The sequence below is a fragment of the Pan paniscus genome, chromosome 14, assembly GCF_029289425.2.
Source record: "Pan paniscus chromosome 14, NHGRI_mPanPan1-v2.0_pri, whole genome shotgun sequence".
Classification (NCBI taxonomy): Eukaryota; Metazoa; Chordata; class Mammalia; order Primates; family Hominidae; genus Pan; species Pan paniscus.
In genome coordinates this window covers 33449377-33472508 of record NC_073263.2, presented here as the reverse complement: position 1 = coordinate 33472508, position 23132 = coordinate 33449377, and the positions used below count along the sequence as shown (strand labels likewise).

At 36.4% G+C, this 23132-nt stretch overlaps 1 protein-coding gene across 6 annotated transcripts in view; it reads right to left on the bottom strand.

The window, feature by feature from the left end:
• Positions 1-23132, bottom strand: part of RFC3 (replication factor C subunit 3) — a 212904-nt gene that overhangs the window by 121184 nt on the left and 68588 nt on the right. For 3 of the 6 annotated variants that reach the window (XM_008952230.5, XM_063595706.1, XM_063595705.1), the window contains exon 9: positions 20112-20206. The exons of 2 other annotated variants lie outside the window; for them this stretch is intronic. In XM_008952230.5, the coding sequence (XP_008950478.1) occupies positions 20144-20206 (63 nt within the window). In that variant the 3' untranslated portion in view covers positions 20112-20143. Of the gene's footprint in view, positions 1-1312; positions 1394-20111; positions 20207-23132 lie in introns of all 6 variants that reach the window. One more of the 6 variants, XR_008620583.2, reaches the window with a different exon arrangement.

Sequence of the window (23132 nt, the reverse complement as noted above, 5' to 3'; positions counted from 1 at the left end):
GTCTAAGAACAGGAGGTCAGGGACCAGGGTGGCCTCTCATTACCTCAGAGGCCCCAAGAGAGTCATCTTTATGAAGATAAAGTGAAAGAGTTGTACTAGAAATTTAAAATATCTCTTCCAAGTCTGAAACATTAATGGTTCCACATAAAGCCCTGCTTTTAATTCTCTTAAATCTCGCCTGAAAAAAAAATGTATATTACAGGTAGTTTCAACATCTTTTAGGCAATGTGAGAAAAGCTATTAGATTGGGATGGTTAATTTTATATGTCAACTTGAGTGGACCTGGGGTACCCAGACATTTGGGAGAACATTACTCTGGATAAGATTAACATTTGAATCAGTAGACTATGTAAAGCTGATGGCTTTCCCCACTGTGGTGGGCCTCAATTAGTTGAAGACCTGAAGAGAACAACAAATGTTGACCCTCCCACAAGTAAGAGGAAACTCCTGCCTGAGTGCCTGAGGTTGGACATCAATCTTTTTCTGCTTTTAAACATTGACTAAAACTTTGGCTCTTCTTGGGTCTTGGACCTTTGGCTTTCAGGTTAGAACTTATGTCATTGGCTCTTCTGGTTCTCAGGCCTTTGGACTTGAACAGGATCTAAACCATTTTCACTTCTGAATATCCAGCTTGCCCAAACTATAGATTCTGAGACTTCTTGGCCTCCATATTTCTTGAGACAATTCCTCATATTAAAGCGTGTGTGTGTGTGTGTGTGTGTGTGTGTATGTGTGTGTGTGTATCTCCTGTGAGTTCTTTTTCTCTGGCGAACCCTGACCAATACACAGACTATTATAGAATACAGACTAACAAACCCTGACAATTACCCTCCTTCTCTGCAATAATAATAATTCTCAGGCCAATTTTGTGGAGCTGATGATCTCCGTGAGAACTAGGGTTCAAGCTTTCTACATCATAGAGAACCCAGTGAGCTGCCTCTGAAATCATAGATAACCACAGCTCTTTTGGCACTCAAGTTAGAATTTCCAAAAATTCTAGGGCTCTATGCCACAAAAGCCTACTCTATGGCTCCTCAGTGTGATGCTCTGGATGGTTTCCAAATGCTGAACCTCCAAGTCTGCATCATGTCTCTCTCTTCTAACAGGTTGTTCAGAAGACATTATCCTTTTAAAACAACTGCCAAACTGATTAATGTAGCACTGTGTGTGTGTGGTTTTTTTCAGATAAATGCAGTGCAAATTATTAATCTTATTAATGAAAATATTTTGGGGCGTTCTTTGAGTAGTTTAATACTTTAATACCCTTTCTCGCTTTCAGCATATCCTTAAAAAGAAAATAAAATTTTATTACCTAGAATTCTTTATTACGAACACATTGAAGACTTTCTATTACAAAAGATCTCAGGGAGAGGTGACATATAACATGTATATCCTATGAAAAAAAAGAAAGAATTTTTTAAAATATAATGAGGTTATTCCCAAATACTTTTCAAAGGTTTGTAAAAGGCCTTGACTTTAATGTTGAAATGTGACAGAAGAATTATTTCTGATTACATGCTTTCCTTGCTATTTAACAGGGTTTAAATTGGATCACTGATCTAAAATATTCATTTTGAAAATTACTTTACAAAAAATTAAAAGATTAATAGTTGGTGCTTTCAACTGTGGTCTTTAGAGACAGCCAAATGGTATTAAAGCTTGTTCTTCATTGTCTTTTTGTTCTAAATAATATCTATTAGGATGATTAGTACCAATATTTAAATTAACCAAAGAAGCAATTTTAATTCTGTTCTTCTAAAATGAGAATGAATTAAATCTACAAGAAGTTTTTCATTCTAAAATTTTATGAAACATTTAAATGATGTCTTCTTCACTAAAGAAAAGTATTTTCAGGTATAGATTTAAGTGTAATTTTTGAAATAAGCTACATTCGCAATTAACTTTTCATTTATTTTATTTGTCTTGGGAAGATTTAATTTTTGATATGTAATAATGGGGTAATAAAATATGTTCTAGGATTTATTATTTTTAAGAACAAATGGCAAACACAGCAATCCAGGATTTCTGGTCCTGGTTTAGGTGTATAAAGATTGCAACTCAATTGTTTCCACTTCTAAATAGTCTTCCATTTTCACAATCCAAAAGCAAGGGTTTAGGAATAGAACATATTACCCAAAGTCTCTACCCCACAAATGATTAGAACCAGAACTCAGTAAATGGTTAGCACTACAGTGGTATGTGAGCAACAGAAAAATACAGATCACAGCTAGTGGCAGTGGCTCACGTACGTAATCCCAGCATTCTGAGAGGCTGAGGCAAGAGGATCATTCGGGCCCAGTGAACTCCTGGGCAACATAGTGAGACCCTATCACTATAAAAAAATTTTTAAAAATTAGCCACGCATGGTAGCATGCATTTGTAGTCTCAGCTACTTGGGAGGCTGAGGTGGAAAGATCACCTGAACTCGGGACACAGAGGCTGCAATGAACCATGATTACTTCACTGCACTCCAGCCTGGACAACAGAGCAAAATCGCTTCTTTGGTACTAATCATCCTAATAGATATTATTTAGAACAGAATGACAAGGAAGAACAAATTTTAATACCATTTGGCCCTCACTACAGACCACAGTTGAAAGCATTAACTATTAATCTTTTAATTTTTTGTGAAGTAATTTTCAAAATGAATATTTTAGATCAGTGATCCAATTTAAACCTTGTTCAACAGCAAGAAAAGCATGTAACAAAAAAATAAAGATCACAAGTGAACCAAGGAAAAGGAGTAGCCCTTTCATAAAAGGGAATATATGCAAATGAAATTAAAAGTCAACAGTTAAACAGACTGCAAGATGATGGCTGATTCTATTAAAATATAATTTGAGACTTGTGTCTTCATGGAAAGTGATGATCAGAATAGGTAGTGTCTACATGAATCTTAGAAGTCCATATTTAGTCATATGGAGATTCTGGGTATCTCCTGGAAAGCTGGATCCAATGTTACTGAACCTACAACTGGTCAAACCAACATTCTTACCTTGAAGGTCAGTAGACACAATGACTGGGGACTTTCTTATAAATCGGTTTATTAAACTACCAATCAATCTCTCTTGATTTACTATAAGCCAAATAAATAAGAATCACACACTACAGAATGACTTCCAATTTAGATTCACAGGTAGAATTTTAAGATGCTGTGGCAATAAGAACAGAGCTGAATTACAGCCTAAGAACTGTGTTTTGAGGATATGATCAATGTGACACTTACACAAACAGAATCATTAATCAAACAACAGATTAAGTAACACTGTATGCATAGCATTATAAGTAGTGCTAAAATATAAGCCACAATCCCTCAAGGATATTATGATTTTTATGTTAAAAACAGAAGTAATTTGTGAAGACAAAATTCACTACATGGCACATCATAGAAAACTAAGCACAGAAACAGTTCAGAGAAGAGTAGTATCAATATGCCTTTAAGACTTCTTCCTATTAGCACATAGATATGGATTGTCTTATCAGGTCAGACATTTATCAAAGTGGGTTTTCCAATCACTGTTCTTGGTTTGTTTGTTTTGTTGTTGTTTTTATTTTTTATTTTTTGAAAATGACCAGATTTGGTGAAGAATGTTAGTGAATCATTTGAGTTCAATATTAATATAGTCACTGGAAATCCAATAAATAATATTTAGAGTGCACTTACTAGGTGTAAGACACTGAGCTTCATATTGTAGCAATCATCTGTACCATGAACATTGACTATTATAGGGGAAGAGGTTGTGGGAAAACTGCTTCAACCCTGAAGACCCTATAGTTTCCATAAAACAAGAATGTAGATATTGTTATAAACTCATAGATGAATTATTTTCTTGCCATTTAGATTTTTATTTTATACTTAACAAAAGAGGTCTTTCAGGCTTAGATTTTTTGCCTTATGACACTCATGCATGCAAAAAAAAAAAAAAAGAGAACACAAGTGAAAGAAATCAGCGATGATGTTTTTAAGGTAAAGACAACTACAGCACAATTGTCACCTGGCTATCTGTGATTGTAGGCCTATCCTGATTTCAGAGATGTTAAAATGTGAAAAGCAACATAATAACAAATAACATGCACTCGTATACCCAGTACCTTGCTTAAGATACAGAACAATTTCTAACATCATTGTGCTGTAGTTGTAAAGACAACTACAGCACAATTGTCACCTGGCTATCTGTGATTGTAGAACTATCCTGATTTCAGAGATGTTAAAATGTGAAAAGCAACATAATAACAAATAACATGCACTCGTATACCCAGTACCTTGCTTAAGATACAGAACAATTTCTAACATCATTGGAGCCACTGATATATCCCTCTCTGGTCACAGCTCTCTCCTTTCCACCAAAGATAATTGCTGCCTTCAATTTTGTATTTATCATTCCATTGTTTTTCTCTACAGTTTTGCTAAATGTGTATCCCAAACAACATATTGTTCGGTCTTATTTTTCAACATACTTAGGCTCTGAGAAGTCTCACCAGCTGTTTAGGCCAGAATTGCCTCCCCAGCTTATTTGGCCATGGGGAATGTGTTCAGTGCAACCTCCATTACTTTCTGAGGAAACGGTGTTCTGAGGAAGTCACCTGGGAGACGTGGGCATGTTAAATGTGGAAGAAATTGCGGCGAGAGAAGGGCGGGCAGGCAGATTAAGGCCAGATTGTGGAAGGGCCTGAATGGCACGTGAGGGAATCTGGACTCTATCCTGACGCTTTCAGAGCCATCTGGTCCATTTTAAAGGATGTGACATGATCTGGCCTTGCTTCGGGAGGGTTCCTCTGACACCAGGAAGATGGATTAATGTGAAGAAAGACTGGAGGTAGGAAAACTAATTAGAAGAGAGTTAACAGTAGCCTAGTGAATGATGATAAGGCTCTGAGATGGGCCAGTGGCAGAGTTAAAAAGAATGTACAGGGGCCAAGGGAGAACACATGTTGGGACACTACCAAGACTGGTGACAACTGGGAGTGAAAGAAAGATGCTCATAAGAAAACTCAGGGTTTGAGCTTTGGCAATCAAAAAATGAGTGGTGCCATTAGGAAGAAAAAAACAGGAAAGTCAGGCAGAACAACTGATTTTTTAGAAACTATATAGTTTTGAGCATGGAAGAAGATGCAGTCATCCATTTAGTCAATATTTTCTAAGTGTCTACCACATGCCAGGAAATGTACTAGAGGCTGGGCATACAGTTATGAGAAAGACAAAGTCCCAAAGGTACAGTAAATAAATAAGAGTTAAAATTGACCATAAACAATTTTAGTATGTTCAAATTCAGATAGCATTTCAGAAATAAGTATTTTAAACAAAGAGATATAAAAGAAGCTGGTACTGAAACAGCCTTGTGGGCACACACACATAAATTCAGGGAAGAAAACGATGTTAGTGTAATAAACATGGATGTTTACAAGACACAGCAGGAAATAGATACCTATTTCTTTGCATAATTTTGGACACAGGTGCATAATTGGAAGACAAAATGAGATACCGAGTTTCTGTTTCAGTCTTGGAAGATAACCAATTAGCATCACAGTTATCACCAAGGAAAGAGAGCACAGGGGCCAAACAAAGGGACTTCAGACCCCAAACCATTTCCCATAAGAGAAAGGTGACATAATGAAATAAACCTAACTAATAAGGCTCCAGGGAAAGTAATACTACCGCAGGAAAGGTCTGGGCTAAAACTCATGGGACAAAACATAGAGGCATTTTCTTGGTTATGCATAAATATGTGAATCCAGGGAAAAATATTGAGGACATCTGGGGGTACATAGAGTGGTTGCTGGAGCCCACTTGTGAAACCTATTGTAAAATGTTCAGGAGTTTCATGAGCTAGGTATGAAACACAGATGTTATTTTAAAATAAGTTACATAAACTTACAAGTAAATACATTTCACTTAAAACAAAAGGTAATACACACTCAAAACTTATCACGAGTTATATTACATTGTACTATGACCTATGCTTCTGAGATTTTTTTTACACCTACTGTTTCTGTATGGTGGAAATACTTATAATGGAGTGTGACTGCACATTTCTACCCAAATTCACCTTCAGTGACATCATGTTGCTATCTAGGAGTATTTACACCACAGAAATTGCAAATGCTACAAATCAGTGTTTGATTTATTGCTCTGATTGCCTAGACCTGAGAAAGTGACAGAGAACTTTCTCTGTAGTAGGCTGAGCAAGATGGAGAGAGAGTAACCGGGATTTGGTCAAGAGCTTGGCAGGGGTTGGATTGTGTGGAGCCTTTCAGGCTACAGAAAGGAATCTGGATTTTATTCTTGGTGGAAAAGGGAGTTATAGTAAGGTTGCAAGCTTGTCCAACTGGTGGCCCACAGGCCACATGCGGCCCAGGATGGCTTTGAATGCAGCCCAAGACAAATTCATAAATTTTCTTAAAACATTACGGGATCTTTTTGCAATTTTTTTTTTTTAGCTCATCAGCTATCGTTAGTGTATTTTAAGTGTGGCCCAAGACAATTCTTTTCTTCCAATGTGGCCCAGGGGAGCCAAAACACTGGACACCCCTGGAGCAAGGGAATGACAGGATCTAATTTACATCTTTTAAAACTTCCTCTGGTGGTTCTGTGGATAATGGACTGTCAGTTCACAAAAGTAGACATAGAGGGGCTACTATAGCCTTTCAGATGAAAAATAATGTTGGCTTGGACGGGGAAGAGTGTCAACAGCAATTAAGAAGAGTAAATGAATAAGGGGTAAACTTGGGAAGTATAACTGATATGCTTAACATTATATGCAACTAAACTATCTGATATACACAGTATAATATTATTAAACTATAATCATTAAATGCTTTTGAATAAAATAAGGATCAATTATCAATAGGCTTTACTGCCAGATGCAAATCCTTTTTTACCACTGATTTCCATATAATTAATAAGTGACATGGACAATGATCCACTAGTTATTTCACATGGTCCTTCAGATGCTAATCCTTATGAGACCTGAGAATCCCATAGTATGTCACCTGCAAAGACAGCCCCATGTTTCTCCACCCACATTCATCCTGCCTTTTCAAATTGCTGATTCTCAAACTATGGCAGGCAGACACTTGCTTCTGATAGAATCACACTGGCTTCAGATAGGGTCAGCGTTATGCTTGAACAAACAAGAAGACTAATTCTAATAGGACCTATGAATCTCACCGTATTCCATCAGCCTCCAAATATATTCTCCATATTTCTTCACCCACGTCACCCTATCTCCTGCCCATATATTCACCATTTTTTTTAACCTGAACTGATATTCCGTCATCAGTGTTATTCCACTGTCACAGCTTTTGCCTTATGTGTGGGATGGCAGAATAGAAATTTTAAAAATGTACCCATAGCAGGGCAGGGGTCAGGGTCTAGGGTGGAAGTGGATATTTCTCTTCTAGAAATCATCATGCTTTTTTCCACTAAGCAGCTTTAAATGAATTAATTTATCACATTTTAGAAGCTGCAAAGAGTCTGATCATGAGATTTTGTTTTTTTGTTTCTTGTTTATTTTTATGTGTTTTTATTTATGCATAAAAGATATATTAATACATAGTTTGGGGTACATATGATAATTTAATACTTTCATGTAAAGATCAAATCAATGTACATGGGATAACCATCACTTTAAATACTTTTCTTAATGCTAGAAACATTTGAATTATTCCCTTATAGCTCACGTGAAACGTAAAATAGATTATTATAAACTATAGTCACCCTACTGATCTATCAAACACTAGGTCTTATTTTTTCTATCAGGTCATATATTTGTACCAATTAATTAACTTCTCTTCATCCTTCCTTCCTCTCTACCCTTCCCAGCCTCTGGTAACTGCCGGTCTACTCTCTATCTCCATGATACCCACATTTTTAGCTGATATATATGAGTGAGAACATGTAATATTTGTCTTTCTGTGCTTGGCTTATCTCATTTAAAATAATGACCTCCAGTTCTATCCATGTTGCTGAAAATGGCAAGATTTTATTTTTTTATGGCTGAATAATATTTCATTGTGTATATATACCACATTTTTTTATCCATTCATCCATTGATGGGCACTTAGGTTGATTCCATTTTTGGTTATTGTAAATAGGGTTGCAATAAACATGAGAATGCAGACATTTCCTCAAAATGTTGATTTACTTTCTTGTGGATACATACCCAGTAGTTGAATTCCTATATCATATAGTAGTTCTATTTTATTTTTGTGACGAATTTCCATATTGTTTTCTACAGTGGCTGTACTAATTTACATTTCCACCGGCAGCGTATAAGGGGTCCCCCTCTCTCCACATCCTCACCAGCATCCATTATTGTCTTTTTGATAAAATTCATTTTAATTGAAGTGAGATAATGTCTCATTGTGATTTCGATTTGCATTTCTTCAATGATTAGTGATGTTGAGCATTTTTTCATATACCTGTTGACCATTTGAAAGTCTTCTTCTGAGACAAGTCTAATCACATTTTTTTGTCCATTTTCAATTGGATTATTATATTTATTATTATTTTTTTTTTTGCTATTCAGTTGTTTTAGCTTCTTATATATTCTGGTTATTAATACCTTGTCAGACGGATAGTTTTCAAATATTTTCTCCCATTCTGTGGGTTGTCTCTTTGTTGATTGTTTCTTTTGTTGTGCAGAAGCTTTTTAACTTGATGTAATCCCATTTGTCCTTTTTTTGCTTTGGTTGCCTGTGCTTTCGAAGTCTTACACAAACAATCTTTGCCCAGATCAATGTCTTGGAGTGTTTCCCCAGAGTTTTCTTCTACTAATTTCATAATTTCAGGCCTTAGATTTAATACAGGTCTTAATACATTTAGTTTTTTTTTCTATATGGTGATAGACAGAGATAGGAATCTAGTTTCATTCTTCTGCAGATAGTTAACCAGGTTTTTCAGCACCATTTATTGAAGAGACTATCCTTTTTTCCATTGTACATTCTTGGAAACTTTGTCAAAGACTAGTTGGCTATAAATGCATGTATTTATGTCTGGGCTCTCTACTCTGTTCCATTGGTCTATGTGTCTGTTTTCATGCCAGTACCATGCTGATTTGGTTACTATAGGTTTGTAGTAAATTTTGAAGTCAAGTAGTGTAATGCCTCCCGCTTTGTTCTTTTTTCTCAGGATTGCTTTGGCTGTTCAGAGTCTTTTGTGGTTTCATATACATTTTATAATTGCTTTTTGTATTTCTGTGAAGAATGTCATTGGCGTTTTGATAGGGATTGCATTGATTCTGTACATTTCTTTGAGTAGTATTGTCATTTTAACAAGATTAATTCTTTCAACCCATGAACATGGAATGTGCTTTCATTTTTTGTGTTCTCTTCCATTTCTTTTATCACTGTTTTACAGGTTTTCTTGTATAGATCTTTCACTTATTCAATTAAATTGATTCCTAGGTGTTTTATATTCTTTGTAGCTATTGTAAATGGGATTTCTTTCTTGACTTATTTTTCAGATTGTTTGCCATTGGCATATATAAATGCTACTAATTTATGTATGTTGGTTTTGTATCCTGCAACTTTACTGAATTTATTTATCAGTTCTAACAGTTTTTGGTGAAGTCTTTAGGTTTTTCTAAGTATAAGGTCATGTCATCTGTGAACAAGGCTAATTTAACTTCTTTTTCCCAATTAGGATGCTCTTTATTTTTTTCTCTTGTCTAATTGATCTAGCCAGGACTTCTAGCATTATGTTAAATAAAAGTGGTGAAAGTGGGCATCCTTGTCTTTTTGCAGATCTTAAAGGAAAAGCCTTCAATTTTTTGCATTCAGTAAAATGTTATCTGTGGGTTTGTCATATACAGGCTTTATTACTTGGAGGTTTGTTTCTTCTTTATCTAGTTTGATGAGGCTTTTTATTGTAAAAGGATGTTGAATTTTATCAAATGCGTTTTTAGCATCTATTGAAATAATTATATTTTTTAAATCTTTGTCTGTTGATATGATGTATCACATTTACTGATTTGCGTATGTTGAACCATCCTTGCATCCCTGGGATGAATCCCACTTGATCCTGGTGAATGATCTTATTAATGTATTGCTGAATTCAGTTTGCTCGTATTTTGTTGAGAATTTTTTTGCCTCTATGTTCATCAGGGATATTGGCCTGTAATTTTGTTCTTTTTTTTTTTTTTTTTTTTTGTCTTATTGTGTCTTCGTCTGGTTTTGTTATCAGGGTAATGCTGGCTCCATAGGAGTTTAAAGTATTTTCTCCTCTTCAATTTTTTTGAAGAGTTTAGTTTGAGTAGAATTGGTGTTAGTTCTTCTTTAAATGTTTGGTAGAATCCAGCAGTGAAGCCACGAGGTCATATACTTTTATTTGATGGGAGACTTTTTATTACAGCTTTGATCTCATTACTTGTTATTGGTTTGTGGAGGTTTTTAATTTCTTCATGGTTCAATCTTGGCAGGTTGTATGTGTTCAGGAATTTATTTATTTCTTCCGGCTTTTCCAATTTGTTGGCCTACAGTTGCTCATAATAGCATAACAGTCTCTAAGGATTTTGTGTATTTCTGAGGTCTCAGTTTTTATGACTCTTTTTTCATTTCTGATTTTATTTACCTGGATTTTCTCTCTTTTTTCTTAGTATAGCTAAAGTTTCGCTGATTCCATTGTTCAAAAAACCAACTTTTTGTTTTGTTGATTTTTTGTTATTTTTTTAGTCCCAACTTCATTTATTTCTCCTGTAATCTTTATAATTTCTTTTCATCTACTAATTTCAGATTTGATTTGTTCTACCTCCCTAGTACATTGAGGTACATCATTAAGTTGTTTATTTAAAGTCTTTCTACTTTTTTGATATAGGTATAAATTGCTAAAAACTTTCCTCTTAACACTGCTTTTTCTGTATCCCATAGATTTTGGTATGTTTTATTTCCATTTGCATTTGTTTCAATAAATTTTTAAATTTCCTTCTTAATTTCTTTATTGAGCCATTGGTTGTTCAGGAGCATGTTGTTTAATGTACACGTTTGTGTAGTTTCCAAAATTCCTCTTGTTAATTGATTTCTTGTTTTATTCCATTGTGATCTGAAAAGATTGAAATGGTTTCTACTTTTTTGGATTTGTTGAGGCTTGTTTAATGGTTGAAGATATGGTTTATTCCAGAGAATATTTTATGTGCTGATGAAAAAGATGTGTATTCTGCAGCAGTTGGGTGAAACGTTTTGTAAATATCAGTTAGGCCTATTAGGTTTAGTGTGCAGTTAAACTCTGATGGTTGAGTTTTTAAAAACGTTTTGTCTGAATAATCTGCCCATTATTACAGTGGGGTGTTAAAGTCCCCTACTTCTATTGTATCACAGTCTATTTCTCCCTTTAGATCTGTTAGTGTTTTTTTAAAGTTTTAATGTTTATGAGTACATAGTAGGTGTGTATATTTATGGGGTACATAAGATATTTTGATACAGGCAATTGTTAATGTTTTTATATATACTTGGGAGCTCTGGTGATGGGTACATAGATATTTATAATTGTTGTATTTTCTTGGTGATTTGACCCCTTTATCATTATATAGTGAACGCCTTTGCTTCTTTTTACAGTCTTTGATTTGTAGTCTATTTATTTGATATATTATAGATACTTCTGCCTTTTTTTGGTTTCCAGTTGCCTGGAATATCTTCTTCCATTCCTTCACTTTCAGTCTATGTGTGCCTTTACAGATGAAGTGACTTTTTTGAAGGCAGCATACAGTTGGGTCTTGTTTTATCCCTTCTGCCACTCTATGCCTTTTAATTGGAGAATTCATTCTATTTACATTAAGTGTTAATATTGATAAGTAAGAACTTACTACTGCCATTTTATTGCTTATTTTCTGGATGTTTTCTAACTCCTTTCTTTTTTTTTTACTCTTTTCCTTTATGGTTAAGTAATTTTTTCCCCGGCAGTATGTTTTAATTCATTGCTATTTATTTTTAGTGACTCTATTATAGGTTTTTATGTTATGAGTACCATGAGGCTTATCAAAAAAATTTCATATATGTAACAAGTTATTTTTAAAGAGTTGACAACTTATCTTAGATCACACAAAAAATAGAAACAAAGAATAGAAACAAAAAAAATCTACAATGTAACTTCATTCCCCCACATTTTGACTCTTCTTTGTCTCAATTTACATATTTTTATATTGTCTATCTCTTAACTGGTTGCTATAGCTATTATTGTTTTTGATATATTTGTCTTTGGAGTTTCAAACTAGAGTTATAAATGGATTGCACACTATAGTTACAGTATTAGAGTATTCTGGATTTTTACATGTACTTAATTTTACCCATGGGTTTTATATCTTCAAATTTTATTTTTGTTTTCCTTTTCTTTTTGTACATTAATTTTTTTGTTTTCTTTCAGGTTGAAGAACTCCCTTATAATTTCTTTTAAGATAGTTCTACTAGTGGTGAATTCTCCCAGCTTTTGTCTCAATAAGATTTTATCTCTCTTGCATATTTGAAGGATAGCTTTGCTAGATACAGTATTTTTGGATGAGAGGTTTTTTTCATTCAGCACTTTAAAATGCAGTTTCACTCCCTGTTGGCCTATATAGTTTCCATTGAGAAATCTGTTGCTAGACAAAAAGAGGCTAGAGCCTCTTTATATGTTACTTGCTTTTTTTTTTTTTTTTTTTTGAGACAAAGTCTTACTCTGTTGCCCAGGCTGGAGTGCAGCAGTGCAATCTCAGCTCACTGCAACCTCTGCCTCCTGAGTTCAGGTGATTTTCGTGCCTCAGCCTCCCAAGTAACTGGGGACCACCACTCCTAGCTACTTTTTGTATTTTTAGCAGAATCAGGGTTTCACCATGTTGGCCAGGCTGGTCTCAAATTCCTGACTTCAAGTGATCCACCCTTCTTGGCCTCCCAAAGTGCCAGGATTACAGGCATGAGCCACCAAACCTGACCAAATTACTTATTTTCTTTTGCTGCTTTTAGTATCCTCTTTGCCTTTGAACATTGAGAGTTTAACTATTATATGCCCTGGGGATAATCTTACTTGGGTTGAAACTATTTGGTGTTCTCTGATGTTCTTATACCTGTATATTTACATCTATTTGAAGATTTGGAAAGTTTTCTTTTTGTTTTGGTTTAAACTATTTTATACTTTCTTTTTATATTAGAATAGAAACTTTTGCAATCAATCCTTTTTTAAAATTATATATATACATATATATATATTTCTTTGTTTCAATAGCTTTTGGGGTGCAAGTGGTTTTTTTGTTATGCTGACAAATTGTACAGTGGCGAAGTTAGAGATTAAAGTGAACCTGTCACCTGAGTAGTGTACCTTGTACCCAATATGTAGCTTTTTATTCCTTTCACTCCCACTCTCCCCCATTCTGAGTCTCCAAAGTCCATTATACCACTGTGTATGCCTTTGCATACCCATAGGTTAGTTCCAAATTATAAGTGAGAATATATGGTATTTGATTTTCCATTCCTGAGTTACTTCACTTAGAATAATGGCCCCCAGCTCCATCCAAGTTGCTGCAAACGACATTATTTTTTGTTCGTTTTTATGGCTGAGTAGTATTCTATGGTGTGCATATACCACATTTTCATTATCCACTCTTTGGTTGGTGGGCACTTAGGTTGGTTCCATGTCTTTGCAATTATGAATTGTGCTGAAGTAAACATATGTGTGCAGCTGTCTTTATGATATAACGACTTTGTCCCTCTGTATAGATATCAAGAAGTGGAATTCCTGGATCAAATGGTAGATCTACTTTTAGAAATAGAGAAATATCCAGACCTTTAAGAAATATCCACACTGTTTTCCATAGAGGTTACACTAATTTACATTCCCACTAGCAGTGTATAAGCGTTCCCTTTTTACCACATCCATGCCAACATCTATTGTTTTTTGACTTTCTAATAATGGCCATTCTAGCTGGAGTAAGGTGGTATCCCACTTTGGTTTTAATATGCCATATCCCTGATGATTAGTGACGTTGAGCATTTTTATACGTTTTTTGGCCATTTGTACATCTTCTTTTGAGAAATGTCTATCATGTACTCTAACCACTTTTTGATGGGATTATTTGTTTTGCTGATTTGAGTTTCTTATAGATTTTGGATATTAGTCCTTTGTCAGATATATACTTTGTAAGTGTTTTCTCCCACTCTGTGGGTTGTCTGTTTACTTTGATGATTATTTATTTTACTGGGCAGAAGCTTTTTAGTTTAATTAGGTCCCATTAATTTATTTTTGTTTGTGTTGCATTGGCTTTTGGGGTTCTAATCATGAATCATTTGCCTAGGCCAATGCCCCAGAAGTGTTTTTCCTAGGTTTTCTTCTAGAATTTTTATGGTTTCAGGTCTTACATTTAAATCCTTGATCCATCATGAGTTGATTTTTGTATACGATGAGAGATAGGTGTCCAGTTCATTCTTCTACGTGTGAATTATCCAGTGTTCTCACCATTCATTGAATAGGTGTCCCTTCCCCCATTTATGTTTTTTTAATACTTTGTCAAAGATCAGTTGGTTGTAAGTATTTGGCTTTATTTCTTGGTTCTCTATTCTATTCCATTGGTCTATGTCTCATTTTTATAGCAGTAACATGCTGTCTTGATTATTCTCACCTTGTAATATAATTTGAAGTTGGGCAATGTGATACCCCCAGATTATCCAGGAACACCTGCAGTGTTCCACTAGCAACAGCTAGCTAGGTTCCAGACAATCTGCGCTCAGAACCCAAAATTGCCCCAGGCCATAAGCCTTCCTAGTGGTGACAGCAACTGGAGCTTTTAGGCCACACTCCTCCCAGTCAACCAACAAAGCTGGGATATCCAGCTCCTGTACCCTTGGCTGAAGCACACTTCCCACTTGCCCCTCAGTTCTGGCCAAGGGTTTGTCCCCACTCGAGATTATATCATGAATCACAGTTGGAAGCTTCTCTCAATCTACGACTGTCACTTGAGTTAGCTGGCAGACTTCCACGAGGTCTCCTGTGAGGTAAGATCAGGAACGACTTCCCTCCATTCCCACTGGAAACTGGAAGTGCATGCAAAGCACATCCTGATGCCACTCCTTCTCATATACTCCCCACCACTCACTAAATCAGCTCCAGTACTGGGTAGGGTTATGGCCCTGCCCCCGTATCCTGGATTGCCAGGCTACCCAGTGGAGGTCTATATCCCAGAGGCAGCTTATCCCCCTCTCACACTCTGGGGACTTAGAGTTTTTCACCTGGCTCATTGTGTAGGGTGCTTTCAAAGGGTCTGTGGTTTGTTCCTGTGTTGCTTATTGGAAAAAGTTCACAGTGTGAATTTCTACACACTTTTGTCTTTCCAAGTGGAAGAGACATACTAGCAATGCCTCCAAGCTGCCATCTTGGCCCTTTGGAAAGCTGGGGTTTTTTGTTTGTTTGTTTTTTTCCTTTCAATAACCTTTCTACTCCTTGCTCTTGCTGAACTCCCTCTTGAACAGCAGTATTTCTTAGATTTGGTCATTTGATGTCATTTTCTATATCCTGTAGATGGTCTTCATTCTTTTTTCTTTTTTCTCTCCTAACCATATTTTCAAATAATCTGTCTTTGAGGTGACTGATTCTTTCTTCTGCTTGATCCATTCTGCTGTTGAGAGCCTCTAATAAATTTTTCAATTCAGCAAATGTATTTCTCAGTTCCAAAATTTTTGTTTCTTTTTTATTATTATTATTTCAATCTTCATAAAATTAGTCTGATAAATTTCTGCATTGATTTTCTGTGTTATCTTGGAGATTGCTGAGTTTCCTTACAACTGCTATTTTGAATTCTTGGTCAGAGAGCTCACATATTGCCTTCTCATTGAGGTCAGGCACTGGTTCCTTACTCTGTCTATTGAAGAGGTCATAGTACCCTGCTTGCTGTTTTGTTTTGTTTTTTTCTTGTGAATGTATGTGTATGTCTTTGTATTAAAGAATTAGTTATTTATTTCAGTCTTCTTTGTCTAGATATTTTTGGTTTTATTAGATATATTTTCTGAGAGATTCTTCAGTGCTAGGTTGTTGCCTTTTTGGCTCTTGGTGATTCCTTAATCCAAGGTTCACCTAGGTTCTAGTAAATAATTGGGGTGCTACCTGTCCCAAGAGGGGGTTCCAAAGGGGATATCCTGGCAGTGTGGGAAGGCTGGCTAAGGGTTCATGCCCAGGGGTCCTGTGGAATGTACTTCCAATGGTGTGGTGCTGCTGAACAACCACTCTGATTTGGCATCTCCCTTTTTCAAGTTACAGATCAGAGTTTCCAGGGCTGGGGATGGTAGTTCCACCTCCTTCCCTTCTCTCGGCCTGTCCTCAGTGATATTCTCCCTTCTGGCATTTGAAGTGCTTTCCATGAGTTAAGGCAGGGACAGGTCTCCTGCCAAGGCTCCCAAGATGGTGGAAAACCTGCTTGTCCACCTTGATCTCACTTTTTTGAGTGTAGAAATTGTGAATGGAGGGAAATACTTTGTGCACTTGGTGCTGGACAGAAGGGGCATTACCAATATAGAAATTCAATAACCTTACAGCCTTCTCAGAGATTTTTCATTTCTCTGTGGCCCCAGGGACTGTCTCCTTTTTGTACTTGAGTTCTGAGATATTGCTGGTGATAATCTTGGTGCTGTCTATTTGTTTTTGGTTTTCTCTGGGAGAGTGAGGTCATCTTGCTTCTACACTGCTATTTTGGAACTGCCTGAGGTTTGAAAGTAAAGAAAAAATGTTCGTAAGTGAAAGTGTGATTGGTGGTAATGGCTGGGAGTTGGGAGACACAAAAACACTAACTCGAGAATTATAGGCTCAGATGTTTGGATGAGGTGAGGTAACAAATCTTAAGTGGAAAGACTGATGGGGATATCAAAAAGAAAATAGAGATAGAATGAAGTAGGGAAACAGAAATGAGACAGCACCAATACCCAGCTTTGGAATGCTTACAGTTTTATTTGGAGCAGAAAGGATATAAGATGTTTTCAGGCTGAGGCTGCCTTTCTTTAAGTCTTAAGGCCCTCCAGTTTCAGTTGGATGAAACCTTCTATTAACATATGAGGGACCCACATCCCTTATTCTGGCTCCTGGAGCTCTGCCTTTGATGTTCTCTCTTGGATCCTTTCTTCAACTTTCCTCTAATTTTTGTCTTAGTTAAGCTTAGCTTACCTGCTTCATTCAAGGCAACACTCCCTAAGGAACAGCAAATTTCTGTATTTCAGATGTCTCAGCTATCTCTCAAAGCTAAATCAATACATTTACAGGATATGAATTGTTATGATGATGGAGTTACTGGATTTTTAAAATATTCATTTGACTTGCTTGGATAGTTATCTGACCAAATTGTTTGGTTATTTTGGTATTATGTAGAGACAGTTGAATAATGTTATTAAATTATATCTAATCTGTTTTTTTTTCCTGGTTGAATTGTCCTGCTATATTTAACTTCTGTGCCTAGAAATTATTTTCTGATGTCTCGTTAATTTTCCTTGCATTCCTCTGAAAGTTTTCACAACTATTCTTATTCTTAATATATGGGACATAGGACTTTAAGCACATTTATATGATGCAAATATATATATATTCTTGATGTATTTATGTGATTATATGTGGTATGTGTCTATACATATATATTTGACATTGTAGAAATAGAGCATCTGGTATTTTCATCCACATGTTTGATATTATATAGTTGTTATAATCCAGTTGGCTGTGTGCTTAGGTCACTTTTTTTGTTGTTGTTCATTGATGGGTGTAATATGCAGATAATCAAGATTTGATGCAATTAAGATAAAATACATCTATCATTTCTCCTTGATCTACCATATCAGATTAGCTTAAAAGGATTTGATTTTAAGTAGGACACATTAGTCATTATCCACTAAGTACCTTCTTGTCTTCAAGTTATTTGCAAATTTATTGTATCAGGGTTTCTGCCAGTATTTTCTTAAGCATCCATGTGAAGGTTACTTGTCTGCTCTGCTTGTTATATGACTTGTGACTTCATTTAGTCCTCTACTGGTGACAGATTTCCCTGTTAATACCTCAAGATAAAACCTTTAGGGAACCTTGCATATGAATAAAAAGAATGCATTAAAACCAAGGTTGGTAGAGTTGCTTCTATTATTAGAATTCCTACTATGATTTTCTGCCAGCATTTTGAGGGCATAATGAATGCTTAAAAATACCATTGCCACTCTTAGTTGTATATTTAATATCAGACTTAGCAAGCAAGATTGTAAAAATGCTTAGTTTCTTATTTTTTACAACCACTAAACGTGGTGGAGTCTTCAGTTATTTTAAGTAGTGATGACCTAGAAGGACTAAAAAGATAAAAATTATTGGAAATTATAACCTTTTCCACCTTGTAAGTGAATTAAATTATATGTAACACAAAGTTTATGTTATTTCATGAGGTATGTGATTGATACCCAATAATATTCTGTCTCCTAGCTATGACATTTGCATTTTTTAAAAATTAGGTTAATTTTACATATTGATATATCTAGAAGAAAGCATGGTATAAAAGGAATAGGAATGGATTAAGGAATCCCATTGGCCTAGTTTGAATCTCAGCTGGCCCACCTACAAGCTGTGTGACCTTGGACAAGTAACCTAAGCTCTTGGAGCCAATGTTCATCATCAATAAGATGGTGAAACCATCTCAGTTTCATCATCAATAAGATTACCTATCTTAAGAGTTTGTAGTAAGCTTAAAGGGGATGATGTAATTAAGCTCAGCACAATGCCTGACACAAACATAGTAAATGATAAATAAACATTAGGGTCCAAAGATTCATAGATTTTCTGAAGAGAGGTGGGAAACTGCTAAACCATTTTAGGGCAATTATTTTGCTCATTTCATCACACTGGGTCAATACGATTGCTCATTTCATCACACTGGGTCAATACGATGGCATCCAAATCACCATTGTGAGGTATCTAGGATATAATCCCTTCTAGTCTGATGAAGTCAGATTAACATTGCTATTATCAGATAAGGCAGAACTACCCATATAGGGTAGTAATGGCACATACATGAGCTCTGATATTGCTTCTGGGCATGCATGGAACCAAATTTAGATCATCAGCACAAATGGAAAATTGGTGTAGGCTCTGGCCAAATGACTGAACTCATAAATTAACATCATTTGCTACACAATAGTTCTACTGAGGTGACACATTACCAAGGGTTATGCAGGCCTCAAGTCAAAGCTGGGACCCTACCCACCCCACACAGTTTACATACTGAACCTCAACACCCTCGGAGACTTTAACAGGAGGTCGTAAGGCTGCTCCTGATCATAAAGAGTCATTATCTCCATCATCACCAACGTACTAACAGATGCATATATAAAATATATAGGGTCCATGAAGTCAGGACCGTTGAACCTACTGACCACCAGTATATCCCTAGCACTCAGAAAAAGAATCTAATCCATAGTAGGCTAACAAAATGTCTTTGTTCTCCAGCTTCATCCATGTTGACACAAATGACAGGATGTTATCCTTCTTTATAGCTTAGTAATATTATATTGTGTATATATACTGCATTTTAAATAAACCAGGCACAGGCAGACAAATACTGCATGGTTTCATTCATATGTGGCATCTAAAAAGGTTGCTGTCATAGCAGTAGAGAGTAGAATAGTGGTTACCAGAGGCTGGGGATTGGAGGAAGCCTGGGATAGGAGGAGAGGGTGGTCAATGGTTGCAAAGTTATAGTCAGCAAGGAAGAAAAATTTCTGGTGCTCTATTACATAGTATGGTGATTATAGCTAATAACAATTTGTGCATATTTCAAGATAGCTAGAAAAGAGGATTTTGAAAGTCATTAGCACAAAGAAGTGATAAAGGTTTGAGGTGGTAAAAATGCCAACTACCCTGATTTGATCATTATACAATGCATACATGCATTTACACATCACACTACCCTCTAAACATGTACAATTATTATGTGTCAACTATAAAGAGAATGTTAAAAATAAATTTTTAAAAAGGGTATTTGTTTACTAAATTTTCAATTGGCAAATTTTTTAATTATCAACCAGCCTGTGGAGTTATTGAGCTAAAAAATCTTACTAAAGGTTAAAAACTAGCCCAGCCCTGTTGGTTCAATGCTTATGATTTCTAAATGTTCCTCAAAATATCTGTATATTATTTCTTGCCTTACCAAGCACAGTGTAGTGAACATAACTGCATCGTTCAGTGATGTGTTGGATCGCTGAAGCTTTGGGTTATCATGCTAAGTCCAGTCTCGTCTTTCAGCTGCAGATACAAATGCAGGAAAAGTAACAGTTGGCATGAAGAAAGTATGATCTTGTAATACAAATTTAAGATTTTCTTTAAAGGGCCAGGCGCGGTGGCTCACGCCTGTAATCCCAGCACTTTGGGAGGCCGAGGTGGCTGGATCACAAGGTCAGGAGATCGAGACCATCCTGGCTAACACGGTGAAACCCCGTCTCTACTAAAAATACAAAAATTAGCCAGGCATGGTGGCGGGCGCCTGCAGTCCCAGCTACTCAGGAGGCTGAGACAGGAGAATGGCGTGAACCCGGGAGGTGGAGATTGCAGTGAGCTGAGTTTGTGCCACTGTACTCCAGCCTGGGTGACAGAGCAAGATTCCATCTCAAAAAAAAAAAAAAAAGATTTTCTTTAAAATAAATATTTGCTATCAATGAATGTTTTCATCACAGATCTTTTTTTCTAAATCCATATGGAGAAAAATAGTATTTTCCAGGAATCTGCTATATGAGATCTGGATAATTTTTACTATACAAAACTTTCATTGTCACTAACAGTTATTTTATTCCAGAAACTGTTTGTGAGCATCTATTGTATACAGGAATATCATTCATTGTATCCATCCATAGAGTAACGCAGCATTGTGGCTACTCGGCTTCCGCACTTGAGAAATGGAGTCATAGATATTTAACTGCAATTCAATATATTATAAAATTACAATATTTATAACAATATATAATTACAGGAAACTGTGGTTAACTAGGAGTGACTACTCTGTTTAGGAGGACTTCCCAGAAGAGGCACCATGTGAGGTAAGTCTTGAAGGGTGAGTAAGAGTTCAGTAAACCAAGGCCACTGTGTTATAAAACTCCAAGAAGCACCATTCACGTTGTATGTAATGGTGCCCCCTGAACTTGTGTGCCAGCGGAAGAAACTCTTTGTATATCAGTTAGGATGCTTTCACCCCATCAAGCTACCAATGACTTTCTTCACAGAATTGGAAAAAACTACTTTAAAGTTCATATGGAACCAAAAAAGAGCCTGCATCACCAAGTCAATCCTAAGCCAAAAGAATAAAGCTGGAGGCATCACGCTACCTGACTTCAAACTATACTACAAGGCTACAGTAACCAAAACAGCATGGTACTGGTACCAAAACAGAGATGTCGATCAATGGAACAGAACAGAGCCCTCAGAAATAATGCTGCATATCTACAACTATCTGATCTTTGACAAACCTGAGAAAAACAAGAAATGGGGAAAGGATTCCCTATTTAATAAATGGTGCTGGGAAAACTGGCTAGCCATATGTAGAAAGCTGAAACTGGATCCCTTCCTTACACCTTATACAAAAATTAATTCAAGATGGATTAAAGACTTAAACGTTAGACCTAAAACCATAAAAACCCTAGAAGAAAACCTAGGCATTACCATTCAGGAGATAGGCATGGGCAAGGACTTCATGTCTAAAACACCAAAAGCAATGGCAACTAAAGCCAAAATTGACATCTAATTAAACTAAAGAGCTTCTGCACAGCAAAAGAAACTACCATTAGAGTGAACAGGCAACCTACAAAATGGGAGAAAATTTTCGCAACCTACTCATCTGACAAAGGGCTAATATCCAGAATCTACAATGAACTCAAACAAATTTACAAGAAAAAAACAAACAACACCATCAAAAAGTGGGCAAAGGACATGAACAGACACTTCTCAAAAGAAGACATTTATGCAGCCAAAAAACACATGAAAAAATGCTCACCATCACTGGCCATCAGAGAAATGCAAATCAAAACCACAATGAGATACCATCTCACACCTGTTAGAATGGCAATCATTAAAAAGTCAGGAAACAACAGGTGCTGGAGAGGATGTGGAGAAATAGGAACACTTTTACACTGTTGGTGGGACTGTAAACTAGTTCAACCATTGTGGAAGTCAGTGTGGTGATTCCTCAGGGATCTAGAACTAGAAATACCATCTGACCCAGCCATCCCATTACTGGGTATATACCCAAAGGACTATAAATCATGCTGCTATAAAGACACATGCACACGTATGTTTATTGCGGCACTATTCACAATAGCAAAGACTTGGAACCAACCCAAATGTCCAACAATGATAGACTGGATTAAGAAAATGTGGCACATATACACCATGGAATACTATGCAGCCATAAAAAATGACGAGTTCATGTCCTTTGTAGGGACATGGATGAAATTGGAAATCATCATTCTCAGTAAACTATCGCAAGAACAAAAAACCAAACACCGCATATTCTCACTCATGGGTAGGAACTGAACAATGAGAACACATGGACACAGGAAGGGGAACATCACACTCTGGGGACTGTTGTGGGGTGGGGGGAGGGGGGAGGGATAGCTTTAGGAGATATACCTAATGCTAAATGATGAGTTAATGGGTGCAGCACACCAGCATGGCACATGTATACATATGTAACTAACCTGCACATTGTGCACATGTACCCTAAAACTTAAAGTATAATAATAATAAAATTGAAAAAAAAAAAGGATGCTTTCAGATGCAAGAAAACAGGATACTACAGAAAGTGGCTGAAATAATGATGGGTTTTTTTTCTTTTTTTTTTTTTCTTTTTTCAGATGGAGTCTTGCTCTGTCACCCAGGCTGGAGTGCAGTGGCTCACTGCAACCTCCGCCTCCCAGGTTCAAGCGATTCTCCTGCCTTGGCCTCCCGAGTAGTTGGGACTACAGGTGCCCACCACCACAACCGGCTAATTTTTTGTATTTTTAGTAGAGACAGGGTTTCGCCATGTTAGCCTGGATGGTCTCAGTCTCCTGACCTTGTGATCCTCCCAGCTCGGCCTCCCAAAGTGCTGGGATTACAGGTGTGAGCCACCGTGTCTGGTCCGGTTTCATTTTCTTAAAATCTAGAAAAAAGTGGTTCTAGGGTAGTTCAGGCATGTGGCTAT